At 29.2% G+C, this 25809-nt stretch overlaps 1 protein-coding gene across 1 annotated transcript; it reads left to right on the top strand.

The window, feature by feature from the left end:
- Positions 1–17911: 17911 nt before the first annotated feature.
- On the top strand, positions 17912–23974 carry LOC149056086 (uncharacterized). Its single transcript, XM_089227299.1, has 4 exons — positions 17912–18522; positions 19075–19140; positions 19236–19349; positions 23746–23974. Exons 1-4 carry the CDS (start codon positions 18387–18389, stop codon positions 23823–23825), a joined length of 396 nt encoding a protein of 131 aa, XP_089083425.1. The 5' UTR covers positions 17912–18386; the 3' UTR covers positions 23826–23974.
- Positions 23975–25809: the final 1835 nt, after the last annotated feature.

Below are 25809 nucleotides of genomic sequence, written 5' to 3'. Positions count from 1 at the left end.
GAAACCTTCTCGTTTTTGACACTTTGTGTTAATACTAACAATGCATATATAACTTTTAATAATAGGTAATTATGTAGGTATAGTTTTAAAAGTCCTACACTCATTTTTTTAGAATTTTAATATTGTAATACCTACCGATATTATATCAGGTATTGGTATTATATTATTATATAATAACTTTTAATTTGCATAATAGTGCGGTATCTTAGCGCATCACAGTCGGTAAACGAGTGACTTGGACTAGAGGTGAAGTGGTTCATAAATATACGAATATGATTCTATCGGCAAGTTTCGTCAATGTTTTGTCGAACTCCGTGACATTTTACGTGCTCGCGAACTGTGGTCGAAGAATGGAAGGCACGGCGGGCGCGGATGAAATGGTCGTGTTATCTTACACTAATCGAAAGATAATCGCGGTTACTCGCCCGCAAGGCTGCATTTAAATGCATATAACCATTTAATATTTTCAACTGGTTGACATGCAGTTAATGGAATTATCAGACAGATCCACGTCGTATATGTGGGGGAATACGGGCGGTGCGCCAACGGAAGATATCGTTATTCGTTGATACCCGTCATGGTTTACGTTAGTTGGTATGCGTAAACCATATTGATATACACTGATCGTGGTATACAATTGGTGAACATGGTGCACGTCGTGAATACTCGAGATACTTTTCATCGTCGGTCGGCCAATCAGCCTTATTTTTTCGGCGTCCGTCGTCGTCCCATTCAGTTAAATCGTTGTCGTCCGCGAGTGATCGTCAATTCAGTGTGCCTGATGTGTCGCTCGAGATGTGGTCGTGTGGACCACGGGTTTTTTTATATAATATGCACAGAACGACAGAACAATAACATTAATTCAGTACTATAACGTATACATTATATAGACGATTTCAAACAACGTAGCGTCGACGTAGACGTGAACACGACTTGACATACGGCACGACGTGTTTCGGTCGGCACAGAAGTTGTGTACATCAACACGGTGATGCGCAATCACCAAAAGCTCGTTGTTACTTCGTATGTTATACGCCTATAGTACCGATTTTCGTATTTCTCGACGTACCTTATATCGAATAGTTATGTTTTCTTACGGGCGTGTGAAGTTTGGAGTCCTTTCCGTGATTTTTGTAACCTTCGGTGCTATCGTGGTCAGCCCGTGCACAGTGGTCAGAAACAATATGTTAAAATTAAACTGATATCAACACTAATCGTCAACAAACTGTATGATATTATTATGTAAATAAAACATTTAACGGTAATAAAACTGTAGTTGTATACCTGTCGAATAATAATTCATGTACCTATAACAAGATATAAAAATAACGTTTTGCTCCACGAAATTCGTATTGTATTGTGCACTAATAATTAAAAAATAATATATTTGAAAAAAAAAACAATTTTCTTATTAAGCATTACATTTTTAAAAATGACTGTCCATAATTTTAGTTAGCAGTGGGCCACTGCATTTAATTTTTAGTTGCGCTCCAATATATTGACTGAAAACATAAATTATTAATCAATATCTTAGTATGTTTTTTATACCGCGGTAGTAATATCATTACCTATTGTGATCGTACTTATAAGTAATTTAAAAACGTATGCGATGTAATAATATTAATGTCAATTTATAGTAATTTTTTTCCTAACTGGGTTACGACGTGCCACGAATAATCGTTTTCTGATGCTGCAAGTCTTAGCACAGCTATTTCGTCCGTACGAAGAAACGGTCTCTCATCGTAATTCGCACAATATCGCCGGGTAATATATATTTTTATTTCTATTGTTATACCATATTATGACACACGGCGACTATACCTTTTTATGTCTGTCGACCATATATTATAATACGCGTGTATAGAATAGGTGGGGATATACCTATATTGCATACTATTCCTCGATTAATTCTGCCGCGATTCCATCGAAATGATTAACGAGCAACACGGTGCGTTCTACATTATACGTATATAAACGTTTATATTAGACAGTTTTATAAATTACGAATAATATGTGTATTAAAGCGTAGGGATTTACGTCATTGCCAGGATGCCGCGGCCCGCGATACCGTGTAAAATATAATAATATACGAATATTAATTTCTCAGAAAATAACTCCCTTTGAATTCGTCTACCTACCCCTCAAAAGCCGCAGTGACGTTTTCGATTCTAAACCTGACATGTGAAAACCATGTTATGTTGTGTGAAAGAAAAACCACGTTATAATTAATACCTATTTTACTCCGCCGAGAACGGTATTATTTAAAGTATTTTTCTGCACTCGGTTTCGCGGAACACTGCTAAGTCGATTAAAATATATAAGTAAAAGTAATGTATTTCCGTCTCCGTTTAGCTTACAAAAGTACAATAGTCTTACATTCGTATATAGACTATAGAAACTAGCAGGTTTAGGTATAAGATAAATAATTCGGTTTAATACCCGTATTGTTTTAGTCAACTTCAGACTTTTGTGGCTTCAATAGAAAGTGGTACATCGACTGCGAAGCTAACGTAGAATTCAATTATTATTGTTTTTACGTCATATAAAATTTGTTAATAAAAATTGCGCAACAATAAAATATAATTTGACTCGATTATGGATTTACAGTAAATCATGTATTTCAACTTATCTTTTCGACATAATATCGTACAATCCAATTAAGAGCCGCATAAAATTGTTAACAACCCAAGACAAATTAAAGCGAAGACACCTCAGTCATCATAACACGATATGATAAAAATAGCCACAGAAAATTGCAACTCATGGTATCGGTGTTAATGAAACTATGTAAGGTTGTAACTATGTCTGAAGTAGGTACTGATATAAATATTTAATAACACCTTGTAACTATATTATAGCTATAAGATACTAAACTGTCTAAATAGTAAGCAATTACTGAACGATGAATAAGTAATACTAATAAAAAATTATTGAACATACAATTACATGAATGGTAATAGGCAATAAGTAAGGTAAATAGTATTATATAGGTCACTGGCGACACTGTTTTATCACGATGATACTATTGCGACAACGAATTTCTTCGAAGGAATATTGCATAATTGTATCTTCTCAGTCCAGCACTTTGACAAAAATAAATCGCAATTATTATAATTTAAGATAAGTAAAAACGCAGTATATATTTTATAATACGATAAATAACAAACAACAGAAACGATTTAACAAAATTGAATTATAACATTGAAATTTCATAGGCAAAAATATTTTAGCGACGATGGCTATAGTGGATAATGCAGTGATTAATGTTATGTTTAGATCAGGCTCTGTTCTGATTCATACACTATAGGGACAATTTCATTTGGAACTTTTTAGTCAGCTCCTAGAAATCATCTTAAAATTAATCCAGAGATAAAATGGGTCCATTTCCCCTCCCCCACCATCTATAACCAGCCTGTCTATAACGCGTTTGTTGTGGAGGACCTGCTGGATGTAAATCCTAACAATAATTCCACAATGTTTCGCGTTTGATGTGGCTTTTACGAATTGATGGAAAATATCTCATTATGTTTGTATTATTATAATATATTATAAATCATCCCGTTCGGTAGCAATAGAATTTACTGATGTCGGTGAAAGTATACAATGTTTTCGGAATTATTTTCGCTGACCTTCGTGCTGTACGACTAATGGTTTATATTATCTTTCTCTATATTAAGATCAACGATCGGTGTTTTATAGAACCATAGTCGATAATCGCATCCATCGTAAAACTGCAACACACGCAAACGGCATCACGCATAACAATCGCAACGTGCATACTATTATAATATTATACGACGTGATTATTACTTTCGGCTGTCTCTCTATTCACGCATAATATATATAGTATGTATACACTATACATAATATAATATATAAGGGGCAAATAATAAACCGGCATCGAATAAAACAAAATGTATTGTACGAGGGAGGTCGGCGGTGGCAGTGCCCAGACACAACGCGATACGTCATGGTGTTAAGTACACAAGGGGTGTGGGGGAGACTCAAAAAAAAAGCCGTCCACCCCTTACATATTTCACGATAATAATAATAATCGTAATAATAATAGAAATAATAAATGTGCAGGTCCCGCGATTTCGTGATTTGCTCGCGGCGGGGCCGTGATATATAATATATATGTATGTATGTGTATATTATTATTATTATTATGTATATATAAACGAGGACGCAAGCTGTGCCGAATTCGTCCAACCAAACAAATAAACCATCGAATTGGATTCGGGTCCGGACGCATTGCACCGATATACGCAGCCGATAACATCATATTATTATTGTTATAAATATTAATAATAATTATACTTACTATAGTATGTACAAATATCGAGTTAAATCATTGTTATCACTTGTCAGTGATGTTATCACAAACAAACGGTACTAAGGTATTAGGTAGACTCTGGCAGGGTCGTCGACCGTTCTTATGATGATACGATGCAGAACGCATGCACGTCTTCGTAGTTTAGATTAAAATGGTACACTTTGATATGCATCAATCGTCTTTACTCGTGATAATATTCATTATTTACTTGCGTTAGCTGTCTACGTGGCCTGTTAAAAGTGATGCTGCTCTACATGTACCTACATTCAATAATGTATTAATATATTATATTAAACTTATTACCAACATAATATACAATATACATAATTCAACTTGAAAATATTACGAGCCAGTACAGAAAAATATTTAAATTTATTGTATACATTTATTATAATATAGAGCTATTATAGAAATATATGAAATAACTTTATTGCTATGCATACATTTTGCCATTTGAGTAACACTCACAATACTGTATTTTTAATATATTATGATAATAATAAAATTGGTGTTGTATTTATATTTATTATTACTTATTAGCTATTGTATCTGTTAATTGTTTTAATTTATTGCAAACGTTCAGTTGATTAACAAAGATATAATTTACAAATTACATGGACACTTTTGAAAAACAATTCAAACCACATTGATATTTTGTAACACAAAATATTTAAAACATTTCAAAATTTGAATTATCAATATAGACAGGTGGGTTGAATTAGATGATATTCAATGACTTTTTTTTGTAGATTCGTGTCAACATATTAAAATATAAAATATAATCATAGTATTATACATGATAACATCTTTGTTATAGATACAGAATATTATTACCTGATATCGTAAAATGCTTGTATATTTTGATCTACTCGTCGTATGTACCTAAATGCGCTGTTATTTAAATGAAATGTTTAAAGAAAAATCGGTTTTCTATAGTAATTATGACACGCTCGTCTGAAATTAATTTCTGTCAAACTTTGTTCTTAAATTAAATTACAACTTCGTATAACTTGGATTTAATTTCTAGTTCGAGTGTAGTGTGTATAAATTGTTCTTCAAGTAACCCAAAATAATTATGTTCAAAACAGACAACAAAAGAAACAGTGCACTTAGGTACGTTTTATATACGGGTGCCCTGGGGAGATTTCAATTGCTTTACAATATTATAAGTATAACCGAGTGCTTGGCGAAAAATGCGAAATCAATATTCAAATTCTACGGGAGATGGTATTTTGCGCCACGAATAGGTACATTTAAGTACGTATGTAATTTGCACCAAAATATAAAAATATAACATGTATTTTGCGCCACTAAATAAAATAAAATGGAATATTATGTAATTTGCTCCATACTTTCAACTTTAATAGCAGTTGGAATTTACCAGCAGATAAATTTAGCGATATCGCATAGGATATACAATAATACGTTCTGATGCGTCCGACGCGTGTCACATATCGTCTCAATATCGTCGAATTATTTATAATAAAATTATGACTGATTTTTATTTGTTTTATTAATTAACGACAATTTAGAAGTTTAATATGCATGGTCGCATGGAGTTTGATTTTTTATATACATTTATTTATAATTACGAGTTTAATATGACTGATTTTTATAATATGTTTTATTACTTAACGATAATTTACATATTTAATATACATGGAGTAATTTATATTATTATAACATAAGTGGCGCAAATTACTATTTTAATAAGGTGGAAAAAAGCGCAAATTACAATTTTAGTAGGTACCTACTCTAGGGCACAGATTACATAATTCCTTTTTATTTAATTTTATTTGGCACAAATTACCAAAATACATTTTTAGATGTGGCGCAAATTACATACATATATATATTTTTTTTTGGGTTGATTTTGGCGCAAATTACATACGCCCAATTCTACAAACCCTCCGGTATTGAATATTAGGCTAATGAATTTCTTCTGTACATAATTTATTGAAAAATTGTTATTATTATTATTATTATTATATAAATTATAATACTTTCAAATATTTAATTATTTTTGATCTTTTTAATACAATACCAAATATTTAAGCAAATAAAAAAAGTGTTAAAAAGACAAAAAGTCATTTAACTATCTATCTTAGTTATGTTTAAACTCATTTTGTTAAGAATCGTTTTCATAATGCATATCGACGCAATAATATTGATTTTAAGTTCTAACTCTTTTATACTTAATACAAATTATGACTTACACAAACAAATGTTATTTGTAAAAATTATGAGATCTTGTTCTTGAAGTGGTATTTAGAGCTAGTATACCTTCTCGACTAATTTTCAAAGCGTCTGTAATAACTGGAAAAAATTGCCACATATGTGGATTTGAATGTAATTATAGTGCTCTAGAGTCTAGACAAATTATAATAACATACCTATTAATTGCATCAATTCACTTACATTAAGCACATTGCACAAATATAATATTTTCATCGGAAATAAAGAAAAATTTGCCATACAAGTTTTCCTTAGTAGTCAATAAAAAATAACAATAGTTATTAAATATACTAATATTATCAATTATGCGTAAAAATTATTATTATGGAAATAGCGTAATATGAAACATAAACTACTAATACATGTATAATAATCCTGTAGAGAATTGAAATATTTCCAAAGCGTGTAAATTTGTTTAAGGTCAATGATATCTACACAACAATAATAACTATAATAGTTTGGGTCATAGTCGTCTTGAGAAATTACAATGGACATTTTTTTTTAAATCTTTTTTTATTGTTAGTAAACTATTAAAATAGGTAATAGGTATTATTAATGTTAGTTTTTTTTTAAATATTATAATAATAGCTTACATAGAAGCAATACATTTTGAATATATTTCAATGAATTTTAACAAAACGGACAACTGTATAGGTATGAAATAAAATAATTTTTTAGTTTAAGTACCAACCGCTGTTTAAATCATTTACAATTAAAAACAAATACTAGTTATATCATAGGTAGTATCTTTAAAACTTAATTTATAAAAGGAACATACGCAAAATGAAAATAACATAATTTTACGATTATGGCTGATTATAGTGATTGATTGAAATATAGCACATTTTGGGTAAGTCCTAAATATCATTGATTGAAATTGCATATCCGTGATCAGTACCAATATATACGTTGTTGAATGCATTATAATAATATAATATGGACAAATAAAGGATTTTCAACATTTTCTTAATTATTTTTACTGACATAATCTGCAAGTAAAACTACTAAGAAGTTAGAAAAAATTAAAAATACATAATAAAATATTGTATAATATAAAATTTGTCTGGTATTTACTATAAATTTATAATTAAAATAAAACAGTTATTATACAAAATAAGTTTTTTGAAAATTATTTCTTAATATAGGTAAGAACGATTAGAGGTATATTATTTTATTAATTGTAATACAATTACTTATACCGCTATTTCTTGAATAGCATCACGTATTTACGTTTGAGTTTTATATAAGCTGTTTAGCTGCGTAATGTGAAAATTGACCATTACTTAGTATAATAATAGGTAATGATAGATCATCCTTCCGAAGAATGAAGAATCATACGTTGCATTGTACGTGTACCATTGGCATACAATGATTATAAAAAAATCCGTTACACTCGCAAAATTATTTTAATATCTATTTCTTCTTACGTAATGATTACATATTTCAAATTTTCTTTCCAATTTTCTTATACGAGGGATTCGTTTGTTCTTGTTTTATGCTTATACACTAAATTATATAGATAGGTATGTGCGTACTTATAATAATTCTATTGATAGCTATAATATTAATTCATAGTATTACTACCCTGGGTAGTAATAAATTCTAGTACCGAATGGTGATCATCCCCACGTCCCTCCCCGCGTTGGTTCATTCATTACTACCAGTACATAATATGGGCTATGGCGTACCTTCATCCGAAACATACTACCGTATAGTACTATAAACTGCAGTCTAAGATCTACATTAATAAACGTCTCAGCATATACGATTTAATAGTCTATAGTTTATGAATAATAATTATTTACTAATCACAAAAATTGAACGCACAGGATGCGTCACGTCACATGAGGCAGTAAAAAATATTTCATGAATATGTACTTGTAAATCTCCATAGCAAGAAATTACTAAGACTCATCGTGAAAGCTGTGGCACAAAAAATAGGTACTCATTAACGCATAACATCAAAACTCTAAAATATAAGCGTAAACTATACGAAAATGTTAAATCAAATATTATAGTTGAATTTAATATTTTAAAAATGGCGTATTATATTTTAGAATATAATATAATCTTCTAGAAATTTTCGTTTTCATTTTTTTACATAGAAAAATTGCATAAGTTGAAAATTATATTATAATTAACAATTTTTTGTAACTTCTATACATTTTTACAATAATAATGATTCTGTTCGCCTGTTAATTTTTATAGTAAGGAATATCTACCTGCTAGATAAAAAGAACCTATAATAAAAAACTTGAAACCGCAGTAGGTAGGTCAAACTTGTTTTAGTGATTTGACGTGACTCAATGTGCAGTAATATAAGGTGGTTTACGAGGCATGAAGTCAAAAGGGTTTAATACACGAAATATCTAACCCAGTGATTCAAAAACTTATTTTGTTAGGTAAGGGAAAAACAAACGGTATTTAACAATTAATGAATATTTAAATATTCCTAATTTTAAATTTTAAATTTAAAAAAATATTTATATCTTTTTATATTTAATATTTTTCCTAAAAAAGTATTACTTATACTATTTTTTATATTTGTATCTGTTGAAAATATTTTTTCAACATTATTTTATGTGTTTAAAATTTAGGTGAAATAGTTTATATTTTCATTGTACTAGAAATTCTGTAGTCTATAGTCTTCAGCTATAAATTAAAATATTTTATAAGTTTATATATGGTTCATCATTTTTTAAGAATACGAGTATTTAATTTATAATTATATAGGTGCATTCTGCATAATATTGCATATACTTTGTGCCTATATTTTTCTCCCGTTTTCACTTCTAGTTCTATCACTATATGTTATAAATGCTTGCCATTTCATGGCAACTAAATTGTAGAAATGAAAACCTACGGAAGGTCACGGCATATTTGCTAGTTCGATCAGCGTTTTTTCTACGTGTTTGGTTATACACAATATTATTATGGTTTTATATATAATTCACATACGTACGTGTGTGTGAAACCATGTCCCAAATTCTCCGGAAACGGAAACGAACGGATGCATCGATAATCCGACGTTAGGATAATAATATATCGTCGCGGTCTTTACGGCTTTTTGGATATGTCAGAGTCGGCGGAAATGGCGTCGCTGATTTCTAGGACGAGAAAAAAAAATTCTAAATGTATTCCTCCGGTAAACACGTTGTTATATAATTATTATCGTGGGTCTTACGTAAAAAAAATCCCAAAAATATCTGACGCGACGTGTTTGGTAACGATTTACACGTATTCTCGCGCCATACTCCATAACCTCGTGTGATCATGCCAGTGCCTCGCCGGTCCATGCCCATTTCACGGCCCAATATGCCGGGTGCTATATATTTTTTTTTTTTTTTTTTTTTTTTTTAAATCCGAAACGAATTTCCTTCTCACCAACACACCTCTCGACGTAACCGAGACGGACGTCCGAGATCCATGACGATGACCTTCGGACGTGGTCGGACACCCATAATATATTCGTACATTACGTATATTGTACACGTTATAACTGATGAAGTGTACCTAATATATTATATTATGTATATGATTAATATAATTTCGTACGGACGACCCGTACCTTCGCGCTGCGGCTCTCCCCCCACGACCCTTCACCGTTGATACATTTTTTTTTCTAGGGTTGTAACTAGTCCGTTTTGTACGATTATCGTGTTATCGTGTTATCGTATTGTATATTAATATAATATATATTGTTACACTATAGCTGTTATTACTCCGCCGCGTCTTTTTGTTATATCCACTTCCTCTTTCACTATAGGTCGGAATAGCGTTCGTATATATGTAATATTATCGTCCAAAGGGTTGGGCGCGATCTAAACGATAACGAAAAAAAAAAAATCCCGGCGTATGTAATCCCCCGGTAAAGGCTTTTAATCTTTTAAAAGGTCGAAATCCCCATTGTGTCACAACGGTGACAAGATCGCGTTTCATGCATCAGTAAAACATCATTAGACGTACGCGTGATGTTACGCGCGTGGCATTGTTGCTGTTAAAACGACTCAACGATAGATTTTTAATGGATCCTGAGCGTAACAGTTTGAGCGCGGTGGCTATTTTCGGGGTCTATAACCGATGTAATCGTGTAAATATGTAACGTCCATATATATCCGACTGGATTTTTTTTTAAATTAAGTTATTTTCAACAGATATAACGTTGTGTGAGAAACATAATAATTCCAATGTTATTCGTCGATGATTTAAATCGTTTGTATTTATCTTGCTCGTATTATTAATATACCCAACATAAATATTTATACAAATGTAACCTAAATATATAGCGATGAAAATCGCGATACATATTTTGTGTAATATAATATTATGAATTATGAAAATAAACGCTAGCACGTACTACATGCGGATTAATACATTCTTGAAAAATTGTTTTGTTAAAACTGTCTAAACTATACTGTCCAACTATACCGTGCCACCGTTGTATTTCATTTATTAAAATATCCATTTCTATGCTAAAAAAAAAATTAAAATACATGTAACGATGTTGTAGTCAACAATTAGTGCGTTTAATATTATAGTTTTTTTTAAAAAATTTTTTTACATTTTTTAACGCTATTGTTGGTAGTGCGTAACTGTAGAACATTATGGATTCGATTGCACGCTATTTAACGATATTAACATTAAAAATGAGCAGGCGTGTAATAAATTACAAACATACAAACATTAGAGTTTGCAACCCGGTGAGTACGGCTGCTAATATAATAACAGTGGTAATAAACGTTTTCGTTTTATTCGAACGACCGCAAATAAGCATCCCGAAAACCTCTTTGACGACGCATTATGATAATATTAATAATTATTATTATTATTACTATTAATGTCAGAGTTATGTTGCAAATCCATTAGAGAGAGTCGACATGCAGTCTCTCCCCTTGTAGATTATTAAAATCGCATCGATCGTCCAGTTTTCGGAAAAACGGCATAATCGAACGGGCCAATCTCGTTGATTTTATCGAATTTCCTACCCTTCGGCGATTTATTATAAACGACCGTATTTTTTTTTCCTTTTCCCCGCTGCCGTCGACGGCGAAGGGGTGGACGTGGGTCGTGCGTATATGTATATATAAATTATATATGTACAATCGTCACAAGACCGGTGCAGCCGCGGTATAGTACGTATAATATTATAATAGTCGTATTCGGTGCACGCAGTCTCGTATTTACCATTTCGATTATAATAAATATTATAATATATATATGTGTATATTTCTGTCACCGGTTTCCGCGGAACCCCACAAAATTCAAAATTCTCCCCACGCCCGCGGTAAAACGCGTTATTATCCTCAGTCCGCGATAGTCTCCAAACACCGCGGACCGGGGGTTGCAGTAGCGAAAGAAAAAATAATATTACGCGTATACATATATATATATATACATGTAATATCAATAATAATCTCTTTCTGTTTCGCCGACAAAACGGTTACATACAATCATATGTAGGTACGCACTCCGAATAGAGACTACAACGAACGTATAATATAATATAATGCGAGTAATTTACGCTGTGTAGTCAGACTCCGATTTTCTAGCACATTTTACACGGTGATCGCAAACCCGAATATTCCGCGTGTGCCGATAAATTCTGTCATCGTGTGACTCGTCTGTGTGTGTGCGTCGTATATGTTCGTATAATTCGAATTTTACGAGCGTGGAAATTCGCGTGACGACTTCGAACACATGATTCGGATTCACCACGCGTGCTTGTGTTTATATGACTTTATTTGCTTCGGACCGTTAATAACAATATAAATCTTATATAATATTATAATAATAAATTGCTGCCGTTTCGTGAATAAAATAAATATATTGTATAATAAAGCTACAGCAGGGGCGGGAAAATTATGTGTGCACGCGTGATTGTGTATGACACATTTTTCATCAAATGTCATAATAATAAATTATTATGATACACTATTTCCGTGAGTTATCGTGATGTGATGCCGTTCATGAAAATATTAAATAATTGTTCGATGTCCAGAAAAAAAGTAAATTTTTATAGCTCATTCAATATGATGTTATTATCTACACGATTTTAACCAATATTTGTAAAACAAAAAATATATTTATTTAATTTACTTCTTTAACAGAATGTTCATGACCATACTATACACAGCACAGCTGACTTTTAATAACAGCAAACAATATCATTATTACTAGAGATTTTCTATCTATAGTATTCTGTACATTTTTTGAAATATTTGTACATTGTTTCTATTTAATTTTTTTTTCATAATTAAATCGCAAAACTAATATAATTTTATCATTAAATTATAAACATGTTTTAGACAACTATTTTTTAGGTTTTTTTTTTTATAATTTAATTTTACAATGTTTTTTTGTATGTCCTAAATTCCTGATACTTCGATCAATCGCATACAATTTTATGTTTCATGTAACACACCGCCTTCATCTCTCTATTTTTCATAATTTTATATGATGGATGCATTTAACCTTTTTTAGATGTGTGAATGAAATTTGTGTGATATGGAAGGAAAAAATTACTGTATAAATTCAGTTCTCTGCAGATAATAATCAATTTGTTTGTTTGAACTAGTATTCATCTGTCTTTTTTCGTTGATAATATTAGAACACATCCTATGTATTCTATGTAGTTGTTTTAAGAATAGATATATTATGATTCAGAAGTTTATTTAAATAAATATAATTTTTTCATTAAAATTCTACACTCCTTATTTTTGTTGGTTTATAAACATGACTGCCTAAAGTAATAAATAACTATGGATTGACGAAATGGTCGGTTTTCTGGTCGTTACTTATCTGAGTAAAAACTGGACACGGGTGGTGGTATAACGAATCAAATAGTATCAAGTTTCATATATTGTTCACCCTCCCGTAAATTAGTTAGGGATATTAAAATGGGTACCGTTTGTTGAATTTTGTGCGTACAAAATACGAACGATTTTTAATATTATTTATTTATTTATTTTCACTGGTTATAATATGGTTTATGTTTAAACCACTTGCACGGTCACCCTTGGATCAATTGTACCAAATGTAGGTGATTAAATTATGTTAATTTTAAACCTAGTTTAAATTTCCATCCAAACATTTTCACATTAACTGTATTAATATTAACTGTAATTAATGTATTTAAAATTTAAAATAAATATCACTTAATTGTTCCGATATTCAATAGATTTTAAATTGTATTATTAAAATATTATTCTGCTCTCTGATAGTACCTACATTATTTATAGTTAATACAACTAAACTGGTAACCTATTGGCTATTGAAAATGTGTTGCAAATAATTTATGAACAAATAGCTACCTAGTGAATATAAATTATGGAAGTTCAGTAGACAAGTATTTTTATGAACAATTTGAGAAGTTTGAATTGTAAACTAAGTATACATAAAAAGTTTCACTCAAAACAAAAGTCCATTAATCATACTTTATTATAATTATTAGAAAACACTTCGATAACAATGTGCGATAGAAAGAAATATTAGTAAAATATTAATATACTGTTATAAACTTATAAGTAATAAAATATTCACTTTGAAAAATTAATATTAATACTTGAAGTGTTTTTAAAATAAATTATTTATTTTAATTCCTCAATATAATATAATTATTCGGTATTTTCACAGTATAATAAACATAATATAGATAGTATATTTTGAGGTTGTGATATTTCATTAAATTACCTTAAAAGAATGTTTCATTTATAAATTATAATTATAGCCAATAGAAGTGAGTATTATAAGTAAGATAAATAATTAAAAAAAATATATTTTCAATACAATAATCTTACTATATTATAATAAGCCATAAAAAATGGAGTACTTAAAGAAAAAAATGTATTTTACAAAAAATTAAAATTACTATATTATCTATGAACATAAATAAGTTGTTCAGTTCTAAGCCGTTTTATTTGTTTTTTTTTTTTTGTAATAACAACTTACTTTTAATGTAATTAAGACCTATATATTTATTTTAATAATCATTCCTCACAAAAATTATATTTCAATGTAATATTTGTGGCTTGGTGTGGCGCGTTGGTTACTACCAATAATAATTGGAGCACTACAACAGCTAATGCGGCCTTAGTCACCGGGCTATTAAAATTAAATTAAATTAAAAAAAAAATTTAAGATTTAAGATTTAAATTTTAAATGCTCTTAATGTGTCTATATCAAACACATGAAAAACGGGTGTGTGACGTTTGTAGTATAATATTGATATCAACATTTTTTATAATATAAGCCGAACGCCGTTCTGGTTAGATAACTAATATGACACTGGTATGACTTGCGTTGCGTCTTCCTGAATTCTAATAATTACAAATATTACACAATAATAAAATAATATTTAACAACATCAACTTAACAAAAATTACCGAATTCAAAATGTGCTTAAATTACTCTAGCGTAAACCAAATATGATTTTTTAGAAAACTTCTTCAATTATTGAGCACATAATTATTTTTTAAACTTTAACACATAAAATATAATAATAATTTTTTTTTTAACATCAAAGGCCAACACATTATTATAATTGGCGCTTAATTAAAAGTTAGTAAATAATTAAAAACCACAACATTAACTTCTACTTAAATATTTTACGTTGGGCCGTATTAATATTAACAAGAAAATATTCTAATTTCGGTATTCAGTATTAAAATATCTCTATGATATACATTGTCATACAAAAATGCCATAAATTATTTAAAAATACCTAAATACACCTAATCTACCCCTTATGATAATATTTTCAATTATACGAGAGTAACAATATTATGGTTTATTCAAATATTAATAGAAATGTATTATAATAAAAAATAAAATAAAAGTAAGTATTGCACTCTTATGCAATGTAATATTGTCATCCTATGAACATTAAAAAGTCATTGTAAATATTTTACATACTTAGCATAATGTAGCCTTTATAAAGCTTTGGCAGTATTTGAGTGAGTTGTAGTACTCATTAAATTAAATCTTGTAAAATATCCCCAAGTTATATAAAATAATTAAGTCTTGTTATGTTTCGTACGCCTGCATTTTAAAAGGTTGAAAATTTGGAATAAAATATGAAAATTTAGCAATCAAAATAAATTCTATCTTATTTTCAAAGGTCTTGTGTATTTATCCTTATATTTTTATTATATATAAAGATTTTGAAGAGAAAATATATTTAGCTTTATCTACCGACTTAGATCTAAAAAGTTAATAATTATTATAGTCAAGAAATCGCATTTGTTTTTTGCATAATATAAAGGGCAAAATAAACATAACTGTATTATATCGTCGTTAATTTTTCTATGGTAATCATAAATTGGATTAATTTGACCAATTTATAGTTTGAAATGTATTTATATCATCTAGAAAAAAAAAAAATCAAAATACAGTGTAATCAGTAATCACTGGTTATCGGACGCACTTTGAGAAAAAAGTTATTATGTGAATACAGTAATGCAATTAATGTACGTTGTCATTAGGTAATAAGGAAAAAATATAAAAAATCTTGTTTTTTCAAAAATTTTTGTTAACAATAACTATATAAACGATGTAAAAATATATTTTCAAATATTTAATAATTTTCGATGGGATAAGTCAAAAAAGCAGTGTTAATCGTTAACATATTTGTCATAGAGTCCAGAAAATGGACTAAAATTTGAGGAAATATGTTCTTTAAAATATACATTAACTCAATTAACCTGCAGCGTAGTGAATCCAGCAGACATTTTGTTTAGTGTGTAAGTATACTGCTATGTGTATATAAGTATATACATGTAAATCGGGACCAGCTGGTTTGATTCCAATAATTGAATGAATCCATTAACCCATTAATCCAGTAAGTGGCATTATGGCATCTAAATCTTAGATTTAAAAACAAAATTTTTTTTGAATTTCTAGCTTAAAATAATTTGCGAATTTTCGTAATTTTTACATATGCTGTCAAAATTCAAACTTTGAATGCTTATAAAAAAAAATTGTGACTATATTTCTTTTATCATTCAACTGCTATTGTAAAAATATGTTAGGAGCCTTATTGTATTTAATTTTCAAATCTTAGATCTAAGAAGAAAAACTTTTATGCATTTCTATCTATAATGATAATTTGAGGATTGCCGTTATTTTTACGTATTTAGTAAAAATTTGAACTTTAAATGCTTATAAAAAAATAATAATGTATAAAACTAAAAAGTTGAAAAATTTAAATGTCAGTAAACAGCTCAAAAAGTCAAAACAAATCTAAATATTTTGAAAATTGTATCAAACATAGAAAATGCCTATATAAACATTCAGTGAAAATTTCAAGTATCTGCGGTCATTTGTTTTAGAGTTACACCAAAATAAGAAAATCGCTAAATGTGATATCCAGTGAAAATCCAATGTTAAAAAAATTTAAATTTCAAATGCTCATAAAAATTTAATTTTAATTTCTGGTGGACATTTTTTTTGTGATAAAGATTGAAAAACTTGTAAGGAATCTTGTATTAAATTTTCAAATCTTAGATTTAAAAAGAAAATTTCTTATGTATTTCTAGCTTATAATAATTTGCTAATTTTCGTGATTTTTACGTATTTTGTCAAAATTCAAACTTTGAATGCTTATAAAAAAAAAAAATTGTGAAAATGAATTTATTTTATTTTTCAACTGCTATTGTAACAATATGTTAAGAGACTCGTATTAAATTTTCAAGCTTTTATACCCAACAAATACATTTTATCGATATTAATTTTAAAAAAACTAATAATGATCAAAAATTGCGTATACCTATGAATAGTTCAACTTAAGTCAAACATTTATGAAAATTGCATGGTGGATAGAATATACTTATATTAACATTCGGTTAAAATTTCTTGTATCTATGTTCATTTTTTTTTAAAGTTACGTCAAAAACCAAAATCGATTTTGTCGAAAACTGATTGTGCGTAAAATTTCTCGTTTTTCCCTTAACTTTTAGTTTGTTTATCCAGATTATTTAAAAAAATATTAAGAATTTTTTACTTTTGACTCCCCAAAGTACCAACTAGATTCACTTTCTGATCGAACGAGATATTGAAGTCAAAAATCGAAGCACTTTTACTGTCTAAAAACGCAATGACAGACATAAAAAAAAACACACACTCATCATGGTAAAATCAATACATCCCTTGCTCCGCTCAGAATCTAAAATTTAAATTAAATTTGGCAAAAGAAGATAATAATTTATTACTTAATCGTCTTAATCCTCTATGTTTATGACTAATAAGAACATTTTGGTTTTTAATGACTTCCAGAATAAAATTTCATCGTTTTTCTTTTTTTAATTTAAATACATTCAAGCTTGTGTGTCTTCTAAAAATATTGTTTTTAAATATTTAGTATACCGTGATGGCCTATAAATTTGATTCAAGAGCTTCGTGTTTACATGTACATCTAACCTAGGTAAGCTAAAAGACGAAAAGCTTATAAAATAAATGTAAGAACCATCCAAAAAATTAACGTAACAGTATGAAAAGTTTGAATGGCGAACAAATAACAATTGCAGCAACAATAATATAGCTGCATGGACATCATATTCGGCCGCCAAAACACTAAAACAGTGCACAGCCAACAGAGTACATTGATACTCGAGCAACATTCAGCTGTCGGCTAAAACAAAAATAATCATAACAATAATAATGATCGAGTGGCATTGGTCATTGTGGTGTTTATAAAAAGGCTCACGTAAAAGCAAAATATCTCATTCGTTTCAAATAGTTTGTTAACCGATTTATATAAGAAACACTGGAATCTAATATTGTATGTCAATTGGAAGTTAGTGACAATGATAATAATATTATAATGGCGGTAACATATTATGTGATACATTATCAATACGTTCGTTTTTGGCACGGATTTTCAGTGAGTGCCATGTGGCTGAAGATATTTCTGGTCGGCGGACAACTGATGATTTTACTACTTCAACTGTCATATCACGGTAGGTGTGACGATTAGAACACTTCTCCACATAGCAATAATTTAGCTAATAAAGATGATGAATAGTGTATCATTTTGATTTCCAAATGCTAAACTTGACTTTTGGTCGATATTTAAATATTATTTTTCTAAAAGAGATGTTTAAGGATTAAAATATCCTTGCATGAAATTCAAATCAATACTCGAATATGATTTTGACACATTTACTTCGATATGCATTATGTATTTAAAAGAATTTTTTTTAGAATTATTTCCAACAACTAGTTTTACCAAAAAATCTAATATTCTATTAAAAGCAATCCACCACTGTTACGTCGTAATTCTTAATAGTAACAACACTAGCATAATATTAATATAAGATAAAATGAAAAAAATCCAGATAAAATGCACCTCTAAATAGCGTTTTCAACTCATGTTACATCATATTCTAGAGTTCACTTAATTATATATATAAAATTATTTATAATATTTTCTAAGAATAGTTTAATAATAACAATTAAAATCTGTTAAAAATTATAATTATATGTACTTAATGTCTTTGCATGACACTTAGAATTAGCTCACGCCCAATCAACACATGGCGTTTCACACGCACAGAAAAATTCTACTGCCACTTCAAGTAAGAAATTATATAACATTATATTTGGTAGTATAGTATAGATTTATTGGTTCCAAAATATCAAAAGATTAACTTTTTTTTTTAATCCGATTTAGCGATTGAGTCCCGAACAGGATATTTTTGTACTGATGATGGGATTCGGATAAAGTCAAGAAAAGATCGACAGCAACGCCGTTGCAGAGATTTCGTGGAAAAAGTGCAAAAGAAAAGTGAGTTATATCGATAATACTCTAGTAAATATTGGTAAACGTTGTATAAGTATCAATAATAAATTTAAATTAAACCAATTTTATAAAAACCATCACGTACACTCAATGATACAATTATAATAATCTGGGTTTATGATTTATTAAGTGGTATAATAGGCTAATATATTATAGTGTAAATGGTTTTATCAATATTATTATTATTATCAATTTTATTATAATGTAGCGTTCTCACGCAACAAAATATAAATATGCAATATTAATATTTACAATTGACTCAACGACGATGGCCATGATATAAATGTATAACTATTTTAAAATGAACTCAAAAATTCAAAACACTTGTTTGTATTAAATATGTATAGTATTAATCGAATCGCTTATATTTAGTTTAACTAACCTCACACAGCTCAAACAGTGTCTAATTATTTGTGCGCACGCATATATAGAAGCCCGGCGCTGTTTACAAGAGTTCTTTGCCGGCAGCTCTTTCACTAGGTACCTACCTAAAAGCAGTGCCATTTTCAGACGCGACGTTATGGGGTGAAGCCCAACCACCGTCATAATTTTTACTGCTTTGTATCTGTGGCTCTGGTCGAGTGTAAAACCATCAATATCTCTCCGGCTTTTCGATCAGAAAGGCTTCTCGTGTGAAAAATCCCTCTACTAAGCTAATAATTAGTATTTCAAATAATACTATTCCCGTCTTTGCCTGTAAGAGTGCTCAGAATAGGTTTAGGAAATCGTAGAAACGAGTATTTATTTATTTATTCTTATAGCAATACAGGACGTGCCCGACGTAATACAATGTTGGCAAATATTGTTTAAGTATATTAGTTTTGGAAAAACTTGTGAATCCATTTCGTAGATCGCAAAGATGGACCAGAATAACTTAAATTAAATACTATCAGATTTATTATATAGGTCGTATTATAGATTATTGTCATTTATCAATTACTTCATGATACCTAATAATATATAACACGAATCATTCATTATAGTGTGAAAGAATCGTACAATTTAGAGGATCCCTTATTCGATAATACTATTAGATATAATAAATATGGGTATGCCCATGAACGAACGTCATTAAAATTTTATCGTGTTATAACAAGTATTTAGTATGATTTACTAAAATATAATTATACTTTTAATTTGGTAGGTAGATATGTGTATGATATTATAGTATATAATTCATAATTTGTATCAATAAGATAAGTGGTGATTAAATTTAAATGTCTGACAAAGGCTCGAAACACACTAGGGAAAATATAGGGAAATATAAAGGCGTTCAACTGAAATTTGAAACATATTTAAATGAGACGACCGATTAAAGATGATGTCATGGGTAAATACTTTTTTTATATTTTGCATTAACTATTTTATGTTTTTGGCACATTAGCATAAATTTGTATAACATATATACAAATTATATTATAGCACCCATTTAAATACGGTATATAGAAAGATACGAATACGAGTTTAGCGTTTTGAAATTTAAGTATATTTTTTTTTGCACTTTTTGCGCATATAAATAATAAATACATTATAACGTACGCTCTAAACGTGAATATGTATAGGTGCATATCTGTTAAATTATAGCCCTTCGGAACTCGGTGTCGAGCAACCGTTCGAGCGAGCGTATAGCGACCGCAGCCGCATAAAAAATATATTTTAATTAACGATGCCGTTTTCGTAATAATTATAGCGCGTGGCATTCGTTTTTGACGTGTTAATAACATTTGGCTCGAAAGACTCTAAGCGCACGCACTCTATACGGATATTATAATGTTATTATAAACATATAATAATAATATTTACTGTAGATATACGGGTACTCGATTAGGATTAGATGGGTACGTGGAACCCAAAAAAACGTTCATAGATACGTAGTTGTTCGCAAAAAGGTTCACGTCTCACGACTGTTTTGGCGTGTCGAAACCGTCGACGAACACGAACATAGAGCACGAACACGGATTATAGTAAAAATGTCTACGTATAGTAGTAATTATTTTTTTCGTTGTTACGAACGAATAAAAAGTTTAACTATAAATACTCTCTGGAGTCCGGAATATACCCATGTATTAGGCAACGATTAAATGGTCAATTTTATTTTAACTAACAATTATGGTCAAAAGTGAATAAAATATTATCCATTTCATATTACCTATATGTTATATAATATGCAATATGTTTAAATTATGTATATCTATGTATGTAGCAGAATCTTAAAACGAAATGAAACTTTTCGATTTTATTGTGATCTCGCATAAGGAATCGATGTCAAGTTTTTTTCTGATTCACCTAAACTTAAAATTATATATTGATTTTATACCGTTGAACAATATCGATTTTTCTGATTTTTAATAATATTTCAAACATATTTTTTTATTGTTGTATATGATTTAATCACATTACTAAAAATTTAATTAATTACCAATAAATAATAATAACCATTATTATTTAACTCATCAGCCATAGTAACGATTGTCTTTTTAAACTTTGGACTTCATAAAACTGTCGTTTTTCTGTGATCCTATCCCAGTCAAGAAGTTTCACATCTAAAATAAGTTATTTTTAATTCGCATTGACCGATGGTTTTTATTATAACTATCCTTCATTTTAAATTTCAATTTATTATATAGTTGTATTTTGTATTAAAATATACGATATTTTCTTCCTAAATTTATAAAAACCTGTACATCTAAATCATTACAATTTATAATATTTATAAACTTGTGTTTTTATGCTTGATTTTTGCACACTGACAATTTCTAAAGAAACATTTTACTTCAATATATGAAAACAAAATTTAAATTATATGCAAATGTAAATTTAAGAAAAAATCAACCATAAGAAATATAAAAAAAAAACATTTTATCGAAATGAAAAAAGAATCAATGTAAATATTTACTCAGAAATAAACGTTAAAATTATAAACTATACTCTTCGACTGGATGACCGACGACTCGGACGGGTATAATACATTTGATGGATTATCAACGGAGAGATCTTATAGCATCTGACTGACCGCTGTGCAATCTTCGAACGGTTTCGTGTTATACACATACCTATAGGCTATAACACTCGTCCGAATAATACATATAAATTAATATATACGCCTATGTCCTGTGTTATATCATTATAATACATATTTGGACAGGAATTATTGTTAATACATCATTAATTTATCGTTATTAATATTATTATACTCGGCGTCCATGCCGTTTCTTGTCGGGCCGGCCTACACGTGCATAGCTATTTACGAAACGATGCCAACGAAACCGGAAGATCTCGACCGAATATATTTTTCGTTCTATTTTCTTTTCTTCCGTACGACAGTGGTAATATCATTATATTATTATTCTGTGCCCACGCCCGATCGTCCAGCATTTGTCCATTACGGTGCACATTTCATATTACGATACGACCGCTCGATCTTCAGCGACGCGCGTGCAAGCATACGTATTTATAATAGTCGTCCGAGTGATAATAATATTATTATATTATTATTCGATCGCATTCGTATCGCACCAGGCTGATCGACCAACTGATTGGGCGTGCCACGCTAACACAACACCAGCTAAATAACATATTTCATTACTTTTATCATTAAAATATCTCCACAATAATATGGTACGCGGTCCTGTTTGATTATAAGCCGTAACTGCGAATACTTTCGTTTTAAATTCAATATGTCTTATAATTTTCGATATTCTAGCATTTTGATTTTTAATCAACCTGTAATGATACAACTAATAAATATTAATTAATGACCTAACGCTATCGGCAAAATGTAATATACGTATTTGTAATACTTAACAGCAGCATAAAACGTTCTCGAAAATCAAAATTATACTAGTATAGCTTGGTGAACATTTTACGAAAACTAAATTAAAAATTAAAAATTATCAACTACTTATTTAATATTAATATTCGTTTACATAAAATGGAATATTATATAAAAATGTAGAGTGTACAGGAAAATAAAATAAATGACATTTTAAAATATTGATTTTTATGTATTTTAATCATGATTGTAGATTTAACTCATTAAATGTTTATTATATATATATAATATATATATATTATTTTCTAGTAAACACAGTTTTAAATACTTGTAAGTCTCAGTATATAATTGCATAACCTTTTTTTTTATTATTCTGAGTAAATAAATTTCGGTATTTAGTTCATTCAGTTCACAAATCTGATATTTTAATGCTCATTAAGTCATAAATAATACTCTCTCTCTCTCTCTCTCTCTCTCGTACACATCCCTCTATATATCAGATTCACACATTCTTTTGTGTTTTTAGAAAATAGTAAAAAGATCTCTGAAATAAAATAACGCTGCCTATTCGAAATAAAATATTCACTATTTTTTTTTTTTTTTTAACAGTTTGCGAACAAATCTTCAGTTCCATAAAGATGCGATTGCGCATCAAGGAGTTCAACATAGACAATCCATACAATGATTAAAAAAATTCATGTTCAGGTATACAAGTAGATACAAAAACGAAACTCGTGATGATGGAAAATATGGTGGAAATATTTTACATAGTGCTATCTATATAATATAACTATAAGTATAATATATTACGCGTTGATTTCAAGTTTTTTTTTTTTAATATATGCGTTATAATTTGTAATTATATACTGCATGGGTACTCAAAAAAATTGCATACAAAAATATTTAAATATTGTAAACGTATTATATTTTCTTTAAGTTACTGTTTAAAAAAAAAATAAATGCGAAACACGAAATATTATTATATTAAGTATATTATTATGTCCAGTTTGTACACACTTGGTTACAGCGAGAGTCTTCGCTATAACCGTCACACATCTATGTCGAAATCAACGTGTCTTAATGTATAACTTTGTATAATGGGTAGGTACCTATATGGCTATATGTATCTATTTTATAGTACTGCCCTCTATCCACTAAAATTAGTTATTCTGTTACAAAGTTTCTAACTCGTAACACTCTGTATACATATACTAGAACCACGTTTAGTGCATACAAATCAATATATACCAAAAATTGAAGAACCAAATATGTGAGAACAAAATATATAATTATTATAAAAAGCGAAAAAGTTCTTGTGATCACTGTATTTCACCTAGACACAGTGGTTTAAAGTCTTAGACTATTACAACTTCATTCCTATTACATCGATTGCACATGTTTCTGAATAAAAATTAAGCTCGATAAAATCTACAGAAATTAAAATATAAACTATAATACGCATTCAAAATCGTCCGAGTCTAGGCGGCAATCATAAATATAAATAATTAATATTAAACAGTAACGTTAAATACTTATAGACATGTGTGGTATATTTATTCACCATTTGGATGATATTTATTTCTATTTGGAAAACCGAACACATAAAATATATTATTTATGTTGTCGGAAATTGAAATTTATATCGGTAGACATAACATGTATGGTTTTCGTGTTAAATGCAACAACAAATAATAATGAATTATTATTAATTGAACATTGCTGATAATCGTGAACAATATTGCACTATGATAAATGTAAAATTAACTATTATGTTGCCTAAAAACCTAAAACCGTTTTTATGCAAAATGTATGATAACCTTACGTGTTACTTGCTGAATTGAATGAAAAAATGGCCAAGTCTTAAATCTTAATACAAGATCAATATATGTTTGTCGTCAAACGTCATTGCGTACGCACGCGTGTTATCTCCATTTATTAGTGCTCTGCGTTTCTATAAAAATTTAGCAGTAATTACGTCTTATCACTACATCAATTACATAACGTGGGTTTATGTGATACTTATGCCATTAGTATTAAACGTGGTCAAAACGACTCAATTGTATGTTTTTCCTGCTCTAAATTGTACCACCTTATTTGTGTTTCATTGAAACAGGATGATTTGTATAGTTTGAATAAATCATAGTCTGGTGTTACCTGTACAAAAATATCTAAAAATATTATTAGTGTTCACCAGTATCTCTACTAAACCTCTTTCTTCACCATCTATTATCGAACCCGACTTAAAATTAATTATTAGTCATCTCGATAACCTACGAATGGAGCAAACCAAACTTATTGATCTGGTTAATGAGCAAAATGAAAAATATAATTCTTTTGGAAAAAAATCCCACGAAATCTTCTCTCAGTTATCAAGTATCAAAAATGAAAATAGTGTGCTTCGTAATGATTTGACTGCTATCAAAAATCGTGTCAACCTGTTGGAATCAGCTGCTCTTAAGTCCAACGATGATCAGGACATGTTTGCTGAATTTATCGACCGTCAATCCTTATAAAAATATTATCGTTTTTAATTTTTATGAAAACCTAGTCACGATAATATTTAAAATACTGATTCAATAACACGCATTTTTGATAAACTCAAAATGGACATAAAACCAATAAAAATTAGTCGTTTAGCTATACCTAACAACAAATCATGTTCACTGAAAATTG

This window comes from Diuraphis noxia, unplaced genomic scaffold, assembly GCF_037042655.1.
Source record: "Diuraphis noxia isolate RWA-SAM2 unplaced genomic scaffold, SU_Dnox_SAM2 contig0004, whole genome shotgun sequence".
NCBI lineage: Eukaryota > Metazoa > Arthropoda > Insecta > Hemiptera > Aphididae > Diuraphis > Diuraphis noxia.
Note: the sequence above shows the minus strand (reverse complement) of the source record. Positions and strands in the feature narration are given on the sequence as shown.

Coding starts and splice junctions, on each gene's coding strand:
- LOC149056086 (XM_089227299.1), top strand. CDS start 18,387: ATGGCGGTAACATATTATGTGATACATTATCAATACGTTCGTTTTTGG. Junction 18,523..19,074: donor ACTTCAACTGTCATATCACG/GTAGGTGTGACG, acceptor CATGACACTTAG/AATTAGCTCACGCCCAATCA. Junction 19,141..19,235: donor AAATTCTACTGCCACTTCAA/GTAAGAAATTAT, acceptor AATCCGATTTAG/CGATTGAGTCCCGAACAGGA.